Raw genomic sequence first — 22,883 nt, forward strand, 5'->3', positions numbered from 1 at the left:
AATTGTTGTTTTCCCCTTATAGAAACATAGCAAGTAGGAGTAGGCCTTCAGACCTTCGAGCCTGCTCCGCCATTCATTATGATCATGGCTGATCATCCAACTCAATAGCCTGCTCCTGCATTCTCCCCATATCCTTTGATCCCTTTTGCCCCAAGAGCTATATCTAACTCTCTTGAAAACATACAATGTTTTGGCCTCAACTACTTTCTGTGGTAGCGAATTCCACAGGCTCACTGCTCTCTGGGTGAAGAAATTTCTCCTCATCTCAGTCCTAAATGGTCTACACCATATCCTCAAACTGTGACCCTTGGCTCTGGACTCCCCCACCATCAGGAATATCCTTCCTGTATCTATCCTGTCTAATCCTCTTAGAATTTTATAGGTTTCTATGAAATCCTCCCTCATTCTTTTGAACTCCAGCAAATATAATCCTAACCGACTCAATCTCTCCTCATTTGTCAGTCCTGTCATCCCAGGAATCAGTCGGGTAAACCTTCGCTTCACTCCCTCTATAGCAAGAACATCCTTCCTCAGATAAGGAGACCAAAACTGCACACAATATTCCAGGTGTGGCCTCACCAAGGCCCTGTACAATTGCAGCAAGACATCCCTTCTCCTGTACTCGAATCTTCTGGCTATGGAGGCCAATATACCATTTACCTTCTTTACCGCCTGCTGCACCTGCATGCTTACCTTCAGTGACTGGTGTACGAGGACACCCAGGTCTCGTTGTACATTCCCCTCTCTCAATTTATAGCCATTCAAATAATAATCTGCCTTCCTGTTTTTGCTACCAAAGTGAATAACCTGACATTTATCCACATTATACTGCACCTGCCATGTGTTTGCCCACTCACTCAGCTTGTCCAAATCACACTGAAGCATCCCTGCATCCACCTCACAGCACACCCACCCACCCAGCTTTGTGTTATATTGGTATTCTTGTGAAGTGTCCTGATGAGTGCAAGACAAAAAGCTTCAACATTTCTCTTTTTTTCAGCAATGCTCAAGTTCTGTACCACCAAATGACCACTTTTTTCTTCTGTGGCAGAGGGTGATAAAGATTCTGCTTTTCTTTTTTAACTCTAGACCAACCTTTTCTTTCTTTCCTTGAGCCATTACCTTGGGCCCTTTTGCTTTGTGCTAATATGCACTTTGTTGCTTAATCTGATGCAAAACTCTCCACTTGTTTGGAAGAGTGCAGCCTCAACAACACTCAAGAAGCTCGACACCGTCCAGGCAATTGGCACCCCATCTACCACCATCAACATCCACTCCCTCACCATCGATGCAGTGGCAACAGTGTATACCATGTACAAGATGCACTGCAGCAACTCACCAAGACTCCTTCGACAGCCCCTTCCAAACCCATGACCTCTACCACCTAGAAGGACAAGGGCAGCAGACACATGGAAGTCTACCACCTGCTTAAGCTTGCTTAAAATCTGTGGCATTCCCGGCTTTCAGCTCAGTGCCGTGATTGAATCCTTGGTTCCTAACCGTGTAATTGTTTTGGGACAGGTCCCCTAATTGAAAAAGGAACTTGACCTTCCCAGTTTCTATGGAAGTCAAAACTTCTGGGCTGACGGAAACTGGTCGAGGCTAGACAGAGGGACACTCAGCCATCCAAGCGGCAGATGAGTCCAGTGACACAGTGCAAGAAAGCTGAAGAGGGCAAATCCAGATTCAGAAGCTGAGAATAAGCTGCTGCAGGTATTTCTGTGACTTGAAGATAACATTGGTGGACCTACCCCATCCAGGCCGAGTTGCGGAGATCCTGCAGACATGGGCCATTAATGGTGAAGATTGTGCCCGTGAAACCCAGGTTGGTTTTGCTCTACCTTTGGCTGAGGATCAGGCTAGATCCTAGAAGGAGAGGACCTGAACATTTTTGTAAGAATGACCAAGCTGAGTTTGATGTATAAAACAAAAACAAAATTATCTGGAAAAACTCAGCAGGTCTGGCAGCATCGGCGGAAAAGAAAAGAGTTGACGTTTCGAGTCGAAGGGTCATGAGGACTCGAAACGTCAACTCTTTTCTTCTCCGCCGATGCTGCCAGACATGCTGAGTTTTTCCAGGTAATTCTGTTTTTGTTTTGGATTTCCAGCATCCACAGTTTTCTGTTTTTATCTCTGAGTTTGATGTATGCTGTGTACTGCTGAGCCAATTCATACTGCCATTTAATGTGTAATTTATTGCTTATAATCGACCATGATTTGCCTGTTATATCATAGAGTCATGAAGTTTTACAGCACTGAAAGAGGCCCTTTGGCCCACCCAGGTGTTAGGAAACAAATAGTATTTAGTATTTACTTTGCTTGACTCTCGTATAGTATTGCTGAGAAAAGAGAAATGCTGTCAAAGCTTTTCACCTTGCACTCATCAGGACAAAATCGCAAGAATACAAAATCTAAAGGGAACAACAATTTATACTGTATGAGAAGAGACTGCAGATTGGTTGGCAAGTGAACTCTGATTGGTAGAGGCACTGCCATGCAGAAAGCACCAAGGAGCAGACAAGTTTTTGTTTAAATTCAAACAAGGCAGGTTGACTTTGGTTGGTCAAGGCATTGCCATGGGGAATAAACCAGGGAATGACTGTCCTCAAGCTTTTGTTTAATTGAAAAGGGCACAATGCAGGTACATGCTCCTTCTGTCTGAAAAGGACAAGGTCATGTATAGCTTCTAGCATGTATAAGTGAGCCAACTGCGAGCCTGACTGATAATCTTAAATTGTAAGTGTAGTCCATTGCAGAACCACATCTAATGTTGGACACTGAGTTTTACAAGCATGGGTTTGTATAGTTAAAAAAAAAACCTCTGTTTTAAAGTGTGGAATCTTCTGACTTCATTCTTTTAGTAAATAACTGGGATTTTGGATTTTTTTTAAAAGAACAAGTTACTACTGTGGTCTCTACTGAGACCATAACAGCATTTAAATCCACTTCTTTCTTGAGGAAGGGCCAGAGCCCCCAAACCCCTACTTTCAATGAACTGTTGCAGTGTGTGAAGGTGGTGCACTGAATTCCCGATGAGCAGGAGGACAGCGAACCTACTTCCTGCAATAATCCTTCTGTGTGAACATCACTGATACTGTGTAGCTCCAAGTTTAGTCAATATTCAAACAGAAGCAAAATACTGCAGCTGCCGGAAAACTGAAATAAAAGCTGGAAACATCTTCCAAAACTCTGCTGCCCATATCCTAACTTGCACCAAGTCCCGCTTCACTATCACCCCTGTGCTTGCTGGCCTACATTAGCTCCCAGTCAAGCAACGTCTTGATGTTAAAATTCTCATCCATTCATGGCCTCGCCTCTCCCTATCTGTGTAATCTCCTCCCGCCCCACAACCCTCCAAACTATCTGCGCTCGTCCAATTCTGCCCTCATGAGCCTCCCTGATTGGTGGCTGTGCCTTCAGTTGCCTGGGCCCCAAAGCTCTGAAATTCCCTCTCTCCACCTCCCTGTGTCACTTTCCTCCTTTAAGGCACTCCTTAAAACTCTTTAACCAAGTTTTTGGCCAGTTGACCTAACATCTCATGTGGCTCCATGTCAAACTTTGTTTCACAATGTTAATTTAAAGGCACTATATAAATTGTTATTGAAATGCTCAGCAGGTCTGGCAGCATCTGAGGGGAGGGAGAGATATGGAGTTAGTGTTTCAGTCCTGATGGAAGGTCATCAGCCTGAAAGGAAGCCTCTGTTTCTCTCTCCCTCCGATTCTTCACAGAAGCAGCCAGAATTGCTTGAGTATTTCCAGGATTTCCTGTTTCTTTCAATCTAATTAATCTCGCTGATTTAAAAATAAATAAATGAGGGCAAAAATTCTTCCACTTAACCAATTCTCTTAATTCTTCTCAAAACAAAAAATAAAAAATACCTGGAAAAACTCAGGAGGTTTGGCAGCATCGGTGAAGAAGAGCACAGTTGATTTTTCGAGTCCTCATGACCCTTCAACAGAACTAAGTAACAATAGGAGAGGGGTGAAATATAAGCTGGTTTAAGGGGGGGATTGGGGGGGAGAACGGGGGTGGGAGGGGTGTTGGTTGTTGTTGGGACAAGCAAGCAGTGATGGAAGGAGGTAACCAATAGATGTCACAGACAAAAGAATAAAGAGGTGTTGAAGGTGGTGATATTATCTAAAAGAATGTGCTAATTAAGATTAGATAGCAGGAAAAGCAAGGTAGCTCTAGTGGGGGTGGCGTGAAATAAGACTAAAAGGGCATAAAAGGTATAGCTAAATGATCAGTGGAATACATTAAAAGTAATGGAAATAGGTGGGAAAAGAAAAATCTATATACATTTTGAAAAAAACAAGGAGGAGAGTGAAGAAACGGAAAGTGGGTGGCGATGGAGGAGGGAGTTTAAGATCTAAAATTGTTGAACTCAATATTCAGTCCAGAAGGCTGTAAAGGGCCTAGTATTCCACTGATCATTTGTCTATACCTTTTATGCCCTGTTAGTCTTATTTCACCCCACCCCCACTAGAGCTACCTTGCGTGCCCTGCTATCCATTCTTAATTAGCACATTCTTTTAGATAATATCAACACCTCTTTGTTCTTTTGTCTGTGACATCTTTTGGTTATCTCCTTCAATCACTGCTTGCTTGTCCCAACAACTCCCCCCCACCCCCCCACCTTCTCTCCGCCCCCCCCCCCCACCTTAAACCAGCTTATATTTCACCCCTCTCCTATTTTTATTTAGTTCTATTGAAGGGTCATGAGGACTCGAAACGTCAACTGTGCCCTTCTCCGCCGATGCTGCCAGACCTGCTGAGTTTTTCCAGGTATTTTTTATTTTGGATTTCCAGCATCCGCAATTTTTTTTTTGTTTGTTTTTAATCTCTTAATTCTTCTGCCTGACAGGGAGCTAGTTCTGGCTGAGCTGTTGCGCTTCGAGCAAGTACTTTCTAGATTGTGTATCACTGTTGGGAACTGGCGCGAGCCTCTAACCACGTGGGCCGAGGGCCAGCCGCCAATCGCCTTGCGGCCGTGCCGGCGGCCAATAGGAAAAAGGGGGGGCGGGTGGCGCCACCTGATCCCTCATTTGCATATCGGGGTCTATGTAAAGCGGCGCGGGGCAGCGGGGGGCGACAGTGTCAGTCCGGCGGCTGGTCGGACAAGGATCGCGGTGGCAGCCCCGATGCCGGAGAGCGGGACCAAGGTGATCGCCAAGAAAGGCGCCAAGAAGGCGGCTTCCAAGTCGCACCACAAGGGCGACAAGAAGCGCAGGAAAGCCCGCCGGGAGAGCTACGGCATCTACGTCTACAAGGTGCTGAAGCAGGTTCACCCGGACACGGGCATCTCCTCCAAGGCCATGAGCATCATGAACTCGTTCGTCAACGACGTCTTCGACCGCATCGCCTGCGAGGCCTCCCGCCTGGCCCATTACAGCCGGCGCCACACCATGTCGTCGCGGGAGATCCAAACCGCCGTCCGCCTGCTGGTGCCCGGCGAGCTGGCCAAGCACGCCGTCTCCGAGGGCACCAAGGCGGTCACCAAGTACACCAGTTCCAAGTGAAGGGGGTCGGCCCCTCGCAATCCTCCCGGTCAAACAACGGCTCTTTTCAGAGCCAACTTCACCCGCTCTGCGTGAAGGGCTTTCCCCCCCCCCCCCCCCACCCCACCAAGTATGTTCCCTTCCCGCTCCCGGCGGGAAACCCGCTTTCATTTGACGCCACGAAAACCTAAAGTATTTTGTCTGCAGTGCAGTCGAGGGGTCACCCAAGACGGTTCTCGCAGCACAATGGAGGGTAGCTACTTTGCGTACAAGGAACGTGGCGGCCAATGTGTACAGAGGAAGATCCCACAAGCAGCAGGGTGATCATGACCTACTTCAATTTTCGCTCTGCATACAAGCGAGTTGCACTCAGCCCCACTGCAGCACTGGCCATGAAGTCGGGGGCGGGGTGGGTTGGGGGGGGGGGGGGTAAGGTGGTGGGTTGGGGGGGTAAGGTGGAGCACTTTTAGTCTGCCCCCTCCGACAGGGCGGCCCTCGCTCAGCACCGGCCCTTTGACAGTGCGGCCCTCCCTCAGCACCGGCCCTTTGACAGTGCGGCCCTCCCTCAGCACCGGCCCTTTGACAGTGCGGCCCTCCCTCAGCACCGGCCCTTTGACAGTGCGGCCCTCCCTCAGCACCGGCCCTTTGACAGTGCGGCCCCCTCTCAGCACCGGCCCTTTGACAGTGCGGCCCTCCCTCAGCACCGGCCCTTTGACAGTGCGGCCCCCTCTCAGCACCGGCCCTTTGACAGTGCGGCCCTCCCTCAGCACCGGCCCTTTGACAGTGCGGCCCTTACTCAGTACCTTATAAATTTTTGGGTTTCTTGGGATGTGGAAGTCACTGGCTAAGCCAGCATTTGTTGCTTGTCCCGAATTGCCTTTGAGAAGGTGGTGGTGAGCTGCCTTCTTGAACCACTGCAGTCCATGTGGTGTAGGTACACCCACAGTGCTGTTAGGGAGGGGGGTTCCAGGATTTTGACCCAGCGACAATGAAGGAACGGGGATATATGTTTAAGGTGACTGATCCCCACCATTTTCTCAGGGGCAATTAAGGATGGACGACAAATGCTAATCTTGTGAACAACGTTCACACCCCATGAACGAACAAAGAAATCAATCTTGGCAATCAGTGGATGATGTAATTTCTATGGTGCTCCATCAAATCCTACGACACGATGCCATTCGGCCCATCATGCCTATGCTGGCATTTAGAAAATGCCAAATAGTCCCTCTGGCCCTGGCACTTAGCTGTAGTTCTGCAAAATTAGTTGAATTAATATCCATTGGAAAGTTATTGTCGCATCTGCTCTTTCAACCAGTGCATTCCAGGTCACAACTCACATATATAAAAAAAGTACCTCAACTATGGGTCTTCCAACAATCTCTTTAATTCCATATCTTCTGACTACCAACCCTTCTGCCCATGGAAATTTCCCATTGTTTAGTTTCTCAAACCCCATGATTTCAAACACCTTTATCAAAATTACCCTTAATCTTCTCTGCTCTAAGGAAATTATCCCACCCTTTCTGAATAAACGGCCAGTTGATACAGAACTTGAGTATTGCTAAAAAGACAAGTGTTGTGAAACTTTTCATCTTGAATGCAGAAGCACAGAATTTTAACCGTGCAGAAGGAGGCTATTTGGCCCATCGTGTCTGCACCAGCTCTCCTAATGAGCATTATGACCTTGTGCCACTGCACTGCTTTTCCCTGTACCCCTGCGTATTGTTTCTATTCAAATAATCACCTCATGCCCTCTTGAATGCCTCAATTGATCCTGCCTCCACCACACTTCCAGACAGTGCATTCCAGACTGAACCACTCGTTGTGTGAAAACTGCAAGAATGGCAAATTGCAAATGATCACAAACTCTTTACACTACAGGAGGAGTGGGTGCTGATTGGTTGCCAGGTTAAATCTGATTGGCCAAGGCTTTGCTATGGAGAAAGGAATGGGGAACTATAGGCTCCCCAAGCTCCCTGGCAACTCAAAAAAATGCAAGGGTTCCTGTGGATTAATGTGTGTCACTTCTAGCAAGCACAAATGAGCCACATTATGAGTTCAACTGATTATCTTAAATTAGTTGTTGGTGTGGCTATTAGTGCATTCAGGTACTTGAGTTTCTCTGAATAACTGATGTAATTATAGTAAATCTCCTTTCTACCTGCTAAGGTACGGTGCCCAGAATTGGATGCAAAGCTCCAAATCCAGCTGAATCTAACCTGGACATAACCAGGAAGAGAAATTAGGCATTTTTCTTTACCCTGAATGGTAAAAGTTTGAAATATCTTCCACTAAAGGGAATATAAAGATGTGGAACCAAGGCAAGTTATATAGTACAGAAACAGGCCTTTTGGCCCATCTTGTCCATCAAGCACCTATCTATTCTAATCCCATTTTCCAGCACTTGGCCCATAGCCCTGGATGCTATGGTGTTTCAAGTGCTCATCTAAATACTTCTTAAAAGTTTTGAGGGTTCCTGCCTCTACCACCCCCCCCCTCAGAAAGTGAGTTCCAGATTCCAACACCCTTTGGGTGAAAAGATTTTTCCCCAAATCCCCTCTAAACCTCCTGTTCCTTACCTTAAATCTATGTTCCCTGGTTATTGACACCTCCGCTAAGGGGAAAAGTTTCTTCCCATCTACCCTTACCTATGCCCCTCATAATTTTGTATACCTCTATCAGGTTCCCCTCTATGCTCTAAAGAAAACAACGCCAGCCTATCTAGCCTCTCGTCATTGGTGAAACTCTCCAGCCCAGGCAACATCCTGGTGAATCTCCACTGTACCCTTCCCAGTGCAATCACATCCTTCCTATATCGTGGCGACCAGGATGGAGTTACGGATCAATCAATATCTCACTGAAGTCAGAACAGCGAAAAACGATAATCCTGTTCCATGGGAAAATGTGTTAACTTTTTGTGAATTGGGACATTCAGCCTAATTTCTCACGTCAAGTTCAGAATCGGGAGCAGGCCTTCCAGGAGTGAAATGAGGAAAAACATCTTCAGGCAAAGAGGAAGAAGTGTTCTCCTTCTTCACACAAAAAGTGGTATAGGTTTAAAGGTAAAGTTAATAAGAGTTTTGGCAAAGAGATGAAAAGATGGGGTTATGTAACAGACCAGCCACGAGCTTACTGAATGGTGAAAGAGGGTTGAATGGGAAAGTGTGCTTGCACTTTGAAGACCCGGGTCAAGGGGACATAATCTTCAAATCAACATTTCTTCGTGCAAGCGGATAGTAGAAAGTGTGGACCTGTCACCCACAATGAGCAGCCCGAGGCCAGAATTCACACAGGGAGATTCAAATGATCTTGCGAGCCGCCTTGGTGGCCAGCTGCTTGCGGAGAGCTTTCCCCCCAATGGATTTGCGGGCTGTCTGCTTGGTCCTCGCCATTTCACCACACCTCTCGGATCCTCCCAAAACTACAGCGAAGCTGCTGCCGCTGCTGCTCGTTTTATAGAGTCCAGTCCACCGCCTGCAACCGGCACTGCATCGCTGATTGGTCAGATACAAACGGCACCTGATTGGTGCAACAAGTACCACCAGCCGATTGGCTGGGTCTTATCGTTCAATGGATGAAGATGATTGGTTGTTTTTTTGCGTTCATATTGGATGGATTTCGATCCCGGAACTAAACCCCTCCAAGCGCCCGGGAAATTGAAAATTCGTTTCTTTATTTCAGTCTTTTTATCCGCCGCCACATTCCCCAGCCCTTCATCGTTTTTTTCTTTCAATGGGCAACCTGCTGAGTTGTGGTGCCTCAGCCCAGCTGACCATTCTCAGAGACCCACACTTGACCATAGCGGCACCAGCATGTTCGACTGCTGGGGCATCACAGCACATTCCAACTCCACACACACACACACATACACTAGGACACATGTTCAAGCGCCGAGTAAATGGATGAATGGCTAATAGAGTTAACGTTATAGGTCAAGGACCGTTAACTTTTCTTTTCTCTCCATAGATGCTGTCAGACCTGCTCAGCGTTTCCAGCATTTATAGTGTTTTTTTTAATTTCAACTTTCCAGCATACGCAGTATTTTGATTTTGAATCAATGGCTAATTATTTGAATGAATGACTGAATGATTGAATGAATGACTGAATGAATGAACTTATTTTTTCCCGCCAGTTCCCCTATACGAGAAGACAACTGCATGGGTTCTTCTGGAAGTCTCAGCTAAACTGGCCTCTCTGGATCATGGTGCATAAGTGACTGTGGGGAGACAGTCATAGTATTGTACAGCACGGAAGGTGGCCGTTCAGCTCTTTGTGCCTGTGCTGTCCCTGGAAGAGAGCCAGGTGTGCAGTCCACACACACACACACACACACACACACAAACACGAGTGCGCGCGCCAACACAAGAAATAGGAGCAGGAGTAGATAATATGGCCTGTCGAGCCTGCTCCACCATTCAATACAATCATGGGTGATCTTGGGCTTCAGCTCCATTTTCCTTCCCTCTCCCCATATCCATTAATTCCCCAAGATCTGTCTATCCCAGTCTTAAATATATTCAATGATGGAGCATCCATAACCCTCAGGGGTAGAGAATTCCAAAGATTCACAATCCTCTGAGTGAAGTAATTTCCCCTCATCTCAGTCCTAAATGATCGGCCCTTTATTCTGAGACTGCCGTTGTGTTTTAGATTCCCTGACCAGCAGAAACAATCTCTCAGTGCCCACCCTATCAAACCGCCTCAGAATTTTGTAAGTTTCAATGAAATTGCCTCACATTCTTCTAAATTTCAGAAAATAAAAGCCCAATTTACTTAGCCTTTCACACCCTTGAGCAGTGATCAGGTTGATTCTTTCTCTCTCTCGACTGTTTCCGCTACCTTTAGAGGTCCTGCTACTGCCCTGACTGTGTACAACTTGGTTACTTGTTAGAGATAAGGTAATGTAGCCTAAAAGCTTTAAAATCCCTCTAACAAAAACCACCAGGACACACCCATCTAAATGCAGAAGTTCATTACTATTGATAGAATGGTGCTCTAAAGGGCTGTGATTTACTTGAGTTCATCACCAGGTGGAACCTTATCAGAAATTGGGTGCCACATTACCAATCAGCACCCTTTTCTCCTGGTGTATAAATTGTTGTGATTATTTAAAATTTAGTATTTTTGTATTTGTCCTGATGAGTGCTAGGTGAGAAAACTTCGGCAATATGTCTCTTTTTTCTGCAAAATTCCAATTCTATACTACCATGCAATAGATTGCATACAAAGTTCATAATTATTGCTGACCAACTTCTCTGGGTTGGAAAAGCTAATTTCATATTTACGGAATGTCAAATTTCCCCATTTTGCTAAAAAGATAATGTACTTCCAAAATATTTTTATATGGTTTGTTCATATTTCAGCTTCCATCTTAACCTCACATGGAAGACCCAGTCATTACTTCACCCTGCAACATTTTTGTTTAGAAGTGCAAAATTCAGTACCTAGTTTGTTGTCCGTGAGAATACTTCAGTAGGATTGGTTGCTTACCCTGCTCGATGACATCACTGTTGCTGGATGCCCGGAGATTATCCCCAAACTTGCTACCACATCCAAGCTGATGGCTTACTGCTTTCCTTCCATTCATTTTTAAAATCCCGATTTTAAAACTGCCTTCCTGGGGCCACCCCTCTCTATCTCTGTAACTCTTTCTGCCTTACCGGCCTCCAAGACCTCAGCGCTCAGCCAAACGTGGCTTTTACTTCATCCCAGATTTTAATCACCATTGGTGGCTGTGCCTTCAGATAAACTCCAGAATCTCCTCTATAAATCTCTCTCCTCCATTAACACACTCCTTAAAACTTAACTCTTGCAGGTTTCCCTAATGTCTCCCTAGAAACTCCTCAGATTCGAACCTTGTTTGATAATTTTCCTGTGAACTGCATTGAGATGTTTTGCTGCATCTGAGGCACTATATAAATGCTAGGCAGTTGTGTTGTTTAGTGAGCAGAAAATTAATACATCTTCCGCCCAATTTTGCATTTAGACCCTTTGCCCTGCCAAGCCACTACTCTCCAGCACCAATGTGGGATATCTTGAATCAAACTGCCTTTCAATCATTCGTTCCCAACTCAAATCCTGGGATAAATCAAACATGAATCCCTGTTAATCCCAGTTTTACATCCCACTTAGCCTTAATATTACTCTTTGTTGCATCAATGGAGGGTGTTTTAACCAGCATTGCACTGAGTCCCATCAGTTTAAGTTTAAAATTCCACCAGATGCCCCCCCCCATTTCTGGTTGCAGCTTCAGGCAACTATAGCATTTTTCACCGAGTATTTTGAATGAGGTGGAATAGCATCTTCCGTAACATACTAAGTTGAATATTGCTGTAAGGAGAGATGTGTTGCCCAAGCTTTTCGCCTCGCACTCATCAGGACAAATGCATGAATGCCAAATTTCAAACGATCACAAAAATTTATACTCCAAGAGAAAAGGGAGCTGATTGGTTGGCAAGTCAACTTTGATTGGCCAAGACATTTCCATGAAGAAAGCACTGGGGAATTATAGGCTCCCCAAGATCCTGGGTAATTCAAAAAAGGTGCAAGGCTTGAACATTTTTTTTTGTTTGGGGACAACCAGTTCTTGCATATGAATGTATATTAAGCCGCTTCTAGCAAGCATAAATGAGCCACATTACCAATCAGCACCCTTTTCTCCTGGTGTATAAATTGTTGTGATTATTTAAAATTTAGTATTTTTGTATTTGTCCTGATGAGTGCTAGGTAAAAAAACTTTGGCAATATGTTTCTTTTTTCAGTAATATTCCAATTCTGTACTACCATGCAATGGATTGCGTACAAAGTTCATAATTATTGCTGACCAACTTCTCTGGGTTGGAAAAGCTAATTTCATATTTGCGGAATGTCAAATTTCCCCATCTTGCTAAAGAGATAATGTTTTTTCAAAATATTTTTATATGGTTTGTTCATATTTCAGTTTCCATCTTAATCTCACATGGAAGACCCAATCATTTACTTCACCCTGTAACATTTTTGTTTATAAGTGCAAAATTCAGTACCTGGTTTGTTGTCCGTGAGAATACTTCAATAGGATTGGTTGCTTACCCTGCTTGATGACATCACTGTTGCTGGATGCCCGGAGATTATCCCCAAACTTGCTACCACATCCAAGCTGATGGCAGGAAAACCTAAATCCACCCCACAGAAATCCCTTGATCTTTGTGGGCAGCTTTCTTCGAGTTCACTTCACTGCTGATTGCAAAATCCACTCCAATAATCAACATTTAGCATGAGTGTAATACAGTAACTTGGATGAGGGTTGAATATGGATGGAACCCCTATTACATACCCTTCAACATTACTCCCTGCATTGAAGAAAATCGGTCCATGTGTATAATGGGGTACCTGATCTGCCACCACCCAACCCTGTACCCCCGGCAACATAAATTTCACCATCCCATCCCACCATCCAATTGCGTTGCAAGGTGCTGGAAGGAGATAAAGGAATTGACACAGCTAGGCTTGCTCCGGAGAACTTTATTGAACCATATTTATGATACTGATTGGCAGCGTGACGACTGTCGGCGATTAGAGTGACGCATTTCCATGGAAATGACTTGACACTTAGCATGTCGAATCAATGGTAAATCAGTTTCAGGATCACAAGAGCGCGACGCAAGCTGGGTTCAACTTCAGAAATAAATTCCCAACAACATTAACAGTTTTTGAAGGGAGCAACAATTTATGCTGTATGAGAAAAGGAAGCTGATTGGTTGGTAAGTCAACTCTGACTGGTTGACTTGTTGCTATGGAGAATTCACCAAGGAAATATTATCCCCCCACTGCTGTTTAATTTGAAGAAGGCACAATGCCTGGACATGTTTCCTTTGGCTGCAAAGGACAGGCCTCTGTGAATAAATATATGTAGCTTCTAGCAAGCATAAGTGAGCCACATTGAAGGCCCAATTGATAATCCTAAATTGATTAGTGTGATTCTTGGCACACTCAGGATTGTTCAATATGTGCCACCCAATCGTGGACTAATATCTTACGTTAGGCATTATATTCTGAGTTTTGCAAGCATAGAGTGGTTGAGTACAATCAGCACTTTGCCTATTGTGAGCAACTGAAGCAACGTGCTGTTGGATACGATCCACCAGTCACTGGGACATATGGCCAACGCATGAGCACTGAAATTCATATACCATGTTACTTATTAGTGTGGCAGACAGAAGGTCCTTTTACCTTGACAGCAGCTTCCTGTTAGTGGAAGACACCACTCGTGTTGCTACTGCAGCTTTAAAAGTGGTCATCTTCAACACAAAGCAAAACAGCAGAGGTCATTTGCTGAGAAGTGCAAGGCACTAAATTATATAAGCATGGGTTTACCAAGATGAGCACTGGCTAAGATTTGGATGGACATTTTGATGACACCTATACCTACACACAGTGAGCATCTCTGAGCAGGTGGCCCAATTTCCCAGCAAGAATAGCCATGAATGGAACCAAGTGACAGAGAGTATCTTGGTGTAACATGAAAAGTTCTGGTCTCCATGTTACAAAAATTATGTACAGGCACTGGAGGAGTTACAAAAAAGACAGACATGGATGATGCCAGGAAAGGCTGAACTGGCTGGGGCTCCTTCTTCCAGAAAAGAGAAGGCTAAGGGATATCCCAACAGAAAGCTTAAAAATTATGAACATACAACTATACTAGCAGGAGTGGGCCAGTCAGTCCCTCGAGCCTGCTCTGACTTTCAATAAGGTCATGGCTGATCTGATTGTAACCACAACCCCACATTCCTGCCTACCCCCGATATCCTTTCACCCCCTGGTTATTCAAAAATCTATCCAGCTCTGCCTTAAAAATATTCAAAGGATCTGCTTCCACCGCTTTTTTGGGAAGAGAGTTCCAAAGGCTCATGACCCTCAGAGAAAAAATGAAGGGGCTCAATAGGGTAGACATAGAGAAGAGCGAAAATCCCACTCATGGGCAAATGGAACTAGGGGCTGTAAATAAAGATTGGCACTAATAAATCTAATAGGGAATTCAAGAGGAACTCCTTTACCCAGACAGCATGGAGAATGTGGAACTGGCTAACACGAGGTGTGGTTGAGATGACTAACATAGATGCATTTATGAGGAAGCCAGGTAAATTCCGAGCAAAACCCGCATTATTTCCATCTGCTTCCTCTCCTCTTGATCAGGGGCGGAGGGGTGGCCGTTACTCTGAAATCAGAGAGGAAGATTCATTTAGGAGCACTGTCGTCACAAATACCACTCATAAAACATGCGAGCAATGGGAAAATGGGAGGAAAAGTTTGTAAGAGTAAACAGCACTTAAACTATATGAGAGAGGTATCGGGTGGAACAGCATAAGACATTTCCATAATGACAGCACAAGAATTTTTTCATTCTTTCACAGGATCTGGGCATCGCTAGCAAGGCCAGTGTTTGTTGCCCATCCCTAATTGCCCCTTGAGAAGGCGGTGCTGAGCTGCCTTTTTGAACCGCTGCAGTCCATGTGGAGTAGGTACACCCACAGTGCCGTTAGGGAGGGAGTTCCAGGATTTTGACCCAGTGACAGAGAAGGAATGGCGTTATATGAGCAGGAGAAGGCCATATGGCCGCTTGACCCTGCTCCTCCATTCTGTAAGATCAAGGCTGATCTTCTATCTTGACTCCACTTTCTGCCTGATCCCCATACACCTGGATTCCTTCAGTGCCCAAAAATCAATTGATCTCAGCCTTGGCTCAATGACCAGAAGATCCACACAGCACTTTGGTAAGGAATTCCAATGATTCACAAGCCTCCGGGTGAAGACATTTTCTCCTTATCTCAGTCCTAAACAGCCACTCTCTTATCCTGAGACCATGCACCCTAGTTATAGATTTCCCAGCCAGGGGAAATTACCTATAAACAACCTCTCAGCACCTAACCAGCCTCTCAGCACCTAATGCAACACTACTTTTCACTAACTTGGCTATGTTAGAGATAAACGTGGGGTCAAGTGCATAATGCAACAGCTATACTGGTGCAGTAGGGACAAGCTGGCTTTCACCATTGGTGACTGCAGTGTGTACGCTCCACAGGATGCACTGCAGCCGACTGACCAAGGCTCCTTAAACAGCGCCCCTGAGCTCGTATTCCTTCCCCACCACCCCACCCCACCACCCCCCGTCACTCCCCAGCAAGGGCAGTGGGTGCATGGAAACATCAACATCTCAATACTTCTCCACAGAGTCATGCATTATCCGGCTTGGACACAAATCACCCGTTCCTTGATCGTTGTTGAGTCAGAATCATGCAACGTCCTACTTAACTGTACTGCAGGGCAGCTTCACCACATGGACTGCAGTGGTTCAAGGGGTGGCCCATCACCACCTTCTCAATGGGCAACCAGGGGTGGGTAATAATTGGTGGCCTTGCCAGCCAGTGATGTTCAGATCCTGACAATATTTTTTTACATTGACATTGAGCACTTGAACAGAAATGTGCCCCATTCCCAATGCTAGCACCCCCTCAGCTTAATGCCGACAAAATATCATACTCACTGAAAGCCAGTAGGCAAATCAGATAATGAGGTTAATATAAAATTTTGACATCCAGGCATATTTCAGAGTGGTGACAATGAGTGCTGTCCAATTACTGTGAAGGGTGCAATTCATTACCACCTTTTAAACAACTGCGCAGTTCCACTGGCTAATTTGCTGTCATCTTTGTATATTATTAACTATAATGCTTGTAATGGAAACTACCTGTGTAACCATTAACTATGTCTCCACAGCAGAGCTGGTGCGATGCATACAGTCTCTGTTGGACTACTCCCGGCTCTTCTTTGCAACTATGGACAGGCTTCCATCTTTCAGCTGGCCAACACCGCATCTCTGCTTCCTCAACTACTTTACATATTGAAAATTATGAAACAGACATAAAACCGCTGGAGGTAGGAGTGAAAACAAAAAGATTTAAAAGGATCATATCAGAGCTGAGAGGTTATATCTATCAGGAAAGGCTGAACAGGCTGGAACACTGTTGGTAATATGCCAAAAGGAGGAGAGTAGCTAAAGCAAATGATGGTCCCTTCAAGCCAGAGACAGGAAAAATCATCATGAGGTATGAGGAAATGGCAGAGACACTGAACAAATATTTTGTGTCTTTCATCATAATAGTAGGCACAAGCTACATGTCAGAAATAGAAGATAACCTGGTGGGGTAATAAGAGTTATGTGATTAATATAAGTGGAGAAAAGATATTGGAGAAACTTAAAGACTAAAGGCTGAGAAATCCCAGATCTGATGACCTACATCCTAGAATTCTAAAAGGGGTAGTTGCAGTAAATGCTCTGGCTATGATTTTCCAAAATTCCCTAGATTCTAGAATGGTCCCAGTGTATTGAGAAGTGGCAAACTTCACACTTCTGTGCAAGAAAGGAGGGAGACAAAAATCATGGAACAGCAGGCCAATTACCCTGACATCAGTCATTGGGAAAATGTAGGAATCTATTATTGAGGAAGTCTTAACAAAGGACTAAGAAAATGATCAGACAAAGCCACAAAGCTTTTTCAAAAAGGAAGTCATGTTTGAAAAATTTATTAGGGTTTTTTGAGGATGTAACTGGTAGGGTAGATAAAGGGGAACTCATAGATGTGATATCCTTGGATTTATAGAAGAAATTTAACAAGGTGCCACACAAGGTAAGGGCTCATGGAGTTGAGGGTAATATATTAGCATAGATAGAGGATTGGTTAACAGACTGAAAGCAGAGAGTAGTGATAAAAGGGACATTTTCAAGTTGACAGGTTGTAACCAGTGGAGTGCTGTAAGGTTCAATGCTCAGGCCTTAGCTATTTACAATCTATATCAATGACATGGACAAAGAAGCCAAGAGCAACGTATCTAAGTTTGCTCGATGATATAAGTGAGAATTTAAGCTGTGAGGAAGACACAAAGAAGTTGCAAAGAGATTTTTACAAATTAAATGAGCGGGCAATGAGATGGCAGATGGAGTATAATGTGGGGAAATGGGAGGTTATTCATTTTGGTGATAAGAGTAGAAAAGCAGAATATTTTTTAAAGTTGTGAAACTTGTAAATGTTGATGTTCAGAGGGACTTGGTACACTCATATAGGGAACACAGAAAGTTAGCATGCAGGTGCAGCAAGCAATTAGGAAGGCAAATGGCATGTTGGCCTTTATTGCAAGGAGAATGGAGTACAAGAATAAAGAAGTCTCGCTACAGTTGTACAGAGCTTTGGTGAGTGAGACCACATCTGGTGTACTGTGTGCAGTTTTGGTCTCCATATTTAAGAAGGAATATACTTGCATTGGAGGCAGTACAGTGAAGATTTACTAGATTAATTCCTGTGATGAGAGAGTTGTCCTATGATGAGAGGCTGAGTAAATTGCTGGGAATAGGGTCCTGCAGTCAGCATCACAGTGAAGCAGTCTGGGAAGAGTGTCCTGCAGTCAGCATTGCGGTGAAGCAGTCTGGGAAGAGTGTCCTGCTGTCAGTTCTTGTTGAAAATAACAAGAGTGACATCAACAAGCACCAAGATGTAGCTTGGCTGGTGGTGAGAAAGGCCCTTCCCATCAGATCCTTCCAACATGCCAGGAGTCTCACCCTCTCTGCACGTTGCCCTCGAGGTGGCTGTGGTGGGGACGAGACCGTTGTTCACCTCCTTGTGGATTGTGCCTTTGCAAAGAAGGTCTGGAGAGAGATGCAGTGGTTTCTGTCGAGGTTCATCCCGAGCAGTTCTGTGACACAGGACTCTGTGCTCTACGGGCTGTTCCCAGGGACACACACCGAGACAAACATCAACTGCAGCTGGAGGATCATCAACTCGGTGAAAGACGCTCTTTGGTCTGCCCGAAACTTGTTGGTCTTCCAGCGCAAAGAGTTGTCTCCGACCGAGTGTTGCAGACTGCCACATTCCAAGGACCAGGACTACGTGCCGAGGGGCGCACTAAAGCTTGGGGCAGCTGCCGCAAAGGCGCAATGGGGAAAGGTCACTGTCTAAGACCTTTCTGCCACAGTGTACCGAGGGGCTGGGAAAGGTATAGACCCCTTGGGCTGTACAGCTCACAATGAATGTATGTAGTGAACACTAAATGTATTATAATTGTATTGAAGCACCTCAGAGTGCAACATGATGTATGTTGATAACTCCAATCCCATTGCATTGTCTGACTGTCTGCATTGACCACATTGAAATGACTGTAATATTCAAAGATTGTATTGAAGCACCTCGTGATCCATGTGTAAAAGTTAAATCTGATTGTACTTTTTGTGATGGCCATTTAGAAATGTTTTGTAATGTTCTTCCAGATATTTGATGAATAAAGTATATTTTTCAAAAAAAAACCAAGAGTGACATCACAAGACAGCATGAGAGAGCGGTGGAAAGATCAGAACCAGTGTGAGTGCAGAGAAGCTTCAAGTGACACTAGCCAAAGGTGAGAGCTGATTGGTGAATAGTGGGTAAGTGTTTTTCTCCAGTTTAAAATAAATTAAACTAAGGAGAGGTAACATTTAGAGTTTTTTTTTAAAGTACATAAATAATTTAACATTTTTTTACTGTATTTAATTTAAAGTAAGAGTATTTTTTCAATTAGAGGCATGGCAGGGCAACTCAGTCCCGTGTTAAGTATCGCCTGCAACATGTGGGAAGTCCTAGACACAACTTGTGCTCTGACCAACCACGTGTGCAGGAAGTGCTGCCAGCTGCAACTACTTGAGCTCTGAGTTTCGGAGGCACTGAGATGCATCTGCGAGGCTGAGAGTTTCATGGATAGCATGTTTTTAGATGTGATCCCCCACAGTTTAAGGGAATGCAGACAGAGAGGGAATGGGTGACCGTCAGCCAGAAGAAAGATGTCAGGCAGGTAGTCAGGAAATCCCCAGGATGCATCTCGCTCGAGAACCATTTTGTGTGTTGGAAAATGGTGAGAGTGACGGTTCCTCTGGGAAGTGCAGGACACTCATGGCACTGTGAGTGGCTCAGCTGCACAGAGTTGGGGGGGGGAGGAAAAAGAGGGGAAGAGCAATAGTGGTAGGAGACTCGGAACAGACAGGCGTTTCTGCGGCCGCAGCCGTGACCCCAGGATGGTAGGTTGCCCTCCTTGGTGCCAGAGTCAAGGATGTCACTGAACGGCTGCAGGGTATTCTGAAGGGGGAGGGCAAACAGACAGAGATTGTGGTACATAGGTACCAACGACATAGGTAGCTAGTACTGTTGGGGAGGGTTTAAATTAACTTGGCAGGAGGATAGGATCCTGAAAGGAGGTTCAGAAGGGGGAGATGCACAGCCAAAATTAGAAGAGAGAGCAAGTGAGTCTGGAAGGCATAGAAATTATAGACCAGTTAAGGCACAAGGGAGTTTGGCAAGGTTCAATGGTATTTATTTTAATGCAAGGAGTCTGACGAATAAGGCAGATGAGTTGAGGGCACAAATTAACTCATGGAAGTATAATGTCATTGCTGTCACAGAGAATAGTTGAGAGAGGGGCAGGACTGGTAGCTCAATCCAGGATATAGAGTCTTCAGGCCAGACGGGGAAGGAGGTAAATGAGGAGGGGGTATCTCAATATTGATCAAGGAATCAATTACAGCAGTAAGGAAGGATGACATCTTAGAAGGCTCCTCAAATGAAGCCATATGGGTAGAATTTAAAAACAAAAAAGGAGCAATCACATTGCTGGGAGTGTACTATAGGCCCTCAAATAGTCAGAGAGAAATAGAAGAGCAGATATGTAGGCAAATTTCAGAGAAGTGTAAAAATAATAAGGTAATAATAGTGGGGGATTTCAACTTCCCCTACATTAACTGGGTTAGTCATAGTGTGATATGTTTAGAGGGAGCAGAATTCTTAAAATGCATCCAGGAGAGCTTTTTAAGCCAGTATGTAGAAGGTCCTACAATAGAGGGGGCGGTCCTGAACTTAATTTTAGGCAATGAAGCCAGGCAGAGGTATCAGTGGGGGAACATTTTGCTGATAGTGATCATAAGACCGTTACATTCAACGTTATTATGGAAAAGGACAAGAATGGGCCAGAAATAAGAGTTCTAAATTGGGGGAAGGCCGATTTTAATAAGATCAGATATGATTTGGCCAGAGTGGATTGGGAGCAGCTACTTTTAGGTAAATCTGCGTCAGAGCAGTGGGACTCATTCAAGAAGAAATGGAGAGAGTACAGGGCCAACATATTCCAGGAAAGATAAAGGGTGGGACCAACAAATCCAGGAAACCCTGGAAGTCGAGGGATATACAGGATTGGATAAAGAGAAAAAGGAGGCTTATGGCCGATACCGAGGGCTCAAAACAACAGAAGCCCTAGAGGAGTATAGAATGTGTAGGGGGTATCTTGAAAAGGAAATTAGGAGAGCAAAAAGGGGGCATGAAAAACTATTGGCAGGTAAAATAAAGGAAAATCCAAAGCTATGTTACAAGTACATTAGGAGTAAGAGGGTAACTAGGGAAAGAGTAGGACCCATTAAGAACTATAGTGGCAATTTGTGTATGGAGCGGAAAGACGTAGGTAGGGTTTCAAATGAATACTTTGTGTCGGTGTTCACAAGTGAGAGGGATGACGTGGGTATGGAAATCAGGCAGAAGGACTGTGATATAAATGATGAAATTAGCATAGAAAGGGAGGAGGTTCTAAATAGTCTGACAGGCTTAAAGGTAGGTAAATCTCCAGGCCTAGATGAAACATATCCCAGGCCATTGATTGAGGCAAGGGAGGAGATAGCAGGGGTGTTGGCAATAATTTCCAATACTTCTCTGGCCACAGGATAGGTGCCAGAGGACTGGAGGACACCCAATGTGGTACTGATATTCAAGAAGGGAGGAAGGGATAAACCAGAGAACCACAGGCCAGTCAGTCTAACCTCAGTGGTGGGGAAACTATTGGAAGCAATTCTGAAGGACAGAATTAATCTTCACTTGGAGAGGCAGAGATTAATCAAGGACAGTCAGCATGGTTTTGTTAAGGGGAGGTTATGTCTGACCAATTTAATTGAATTTTTCGAAGAGGTGGCCAGGTGTGTAGATGACGGCAATGCATTTGAAGTAGTGTACTTGGGCTTCAGCAAGGCTTTTGATAAGGTCCCGCATGGGAGATTGATAACAAAGGTAAGAGCCCATGGGATCCAAAACAACTTGGCAAACTGGATCCAGAATTGGCTGAATGGCAGGGAGCAGAGGGTGATGGTCGAGAGGTGTTTTTGTGACCGGATGCCTGTGTCCAGTGGGGTTCCACATGGATCGGTGTTGGGTCCCTTGCTGTTTGTGGTATATATAAACGATTTACACTTGAATGTAGCAGGGTTGATCAGTAAGTTCGCGGATGACACAAAAATTGGTGGGGTGGTAAATAGTGAAGCGGATAGCCTTAGATTACAGGAGGATATAGATGGGCTGGTCAGATGGGCTGATCAGTGGCAAATGGAATTTAATCCGGATAAGTGTGAGGTGATGCACTTGGGCCGGACAAACAAGGCACGAAAATACACGATGAATGGTAGAACCCTGGAAGTACCAAGGATCAGAGGGACCTTGGCGTGCATGTCCACTGGTCCCTTAAGGTAGTGGGACAGGTAGATAAGGTGGTTAGGAAGGCATATAGGATATTTGCCTTTATTATCCGAGGCATAGAATATAAGAGCAGGGAGGTTATGCTGGAACTGTATAAAACACTGGTTAGGCCACAGCTAGAGTATTGCGTGCAGTTCTGGAATCTGCATTATAGGAAGGATATGATTGCACTAGAGAGAGATTTACCAGGATGTTGCCTGGGCTGGAGAGTTTTAGTTATGAGGAGAGATTGGATAGACTGGGGTTATTTTCCTGGAGCAGAGGAGATTAAGGGGGGACATGATTGAGGTGTATAAAGTTATGAGGGGCATAGATAGGGTAGACAGGAAGGAATTTATCCCCTTGGTGGAGAGATCAATAACCAGGGGGCATAGATTTAAGGTAAGGGGCAGGAGGTTTAGAGGGGATGTGAGAAAAAAGTTTTTCACCTAGAGGGTGGTGGGAATCTGGAACTCACTGCCTGAAAGGATGGTAGAGACAGAAACCCTCATAACATTTAAGAAGCATTTGGATGTGCAATTGCAATGCCATGGTATACAAGGCCTAGTGCTGGAAAATGGGATTAGAATAGTTAGGTACTTGTTTGACCAGTGCAGACTCGATGGGCCGAAGGGCCTTTTTCTGTGCTGTAGACCTCTAAGACTCTAAATAGCATCTATATTCTCTGGAGTTTAGAAGAATGAGAAGCGATCTCATTGAATTATACATAATGCTGAAGGGGCTTGACAGAGTGGACACGGGTTTTGCCCAGCTGCAGAATCTAAAAGATGGTGGCGGGGAGGGTGGGGGCACAGTCTCAGGATAAGGGGGAGAAATTTC

The 22,883-nt window shown here is 44.9% G+C and overlaps 1 protein-coding gene across 1 annotated transcript; it reads left to right on the plus strand.

Annotated features, from left to right (window-relative positions):
• Positions 1-1,796: 1,796 nt before the first annotated feature.
• On the plus strand, positions 1,797-5,520 carry LOC121291275 (histone H2B-like). The gene is made up of 2 exons (XM_041212345.1): positions 1,797-1,825; positions 4,866-5,520. Exons 1-2 carry the CDS (start codon positions 1,797-1,799, stop codon positions 5,518-5,520), a joined length of 684 nt encoding a protein of 227 aa, XP_041068279.1.
• Positions 5,521-22,883: the final 17,363 nt, after the last annotated feature.

Source organism: Carcharodon carcharias, chromosome 19, assembly GCF_017639515.1.
Source record: "Carcharodon carcharias isolate sCarCar2 chromosome 19, sCarCar2.pri, whole genome shotgun sequence".
NCBI classification, from domain to species: Eukaryota; Metazoa; Chordata; class Chondrichthyes; order Lamniformes; family Lamnidae; genus Carcharodon; species Carcharodon carcharias.

Coding starts and splice junctions, on each gene's coding strand:
- LOC121291275 (XM_041212345.1), top strand. CDS start 1,797: ATGGTGAAGATTGTGCCCGTGAAACCCAG. Junction 1,826..4,865: donor ATTGTGCCCGTGAAACCCAG/GTTGGTTTTGCT, acceptor TCTGCCTGACAG/GGAGCTAGTTCTGGCTGAGC.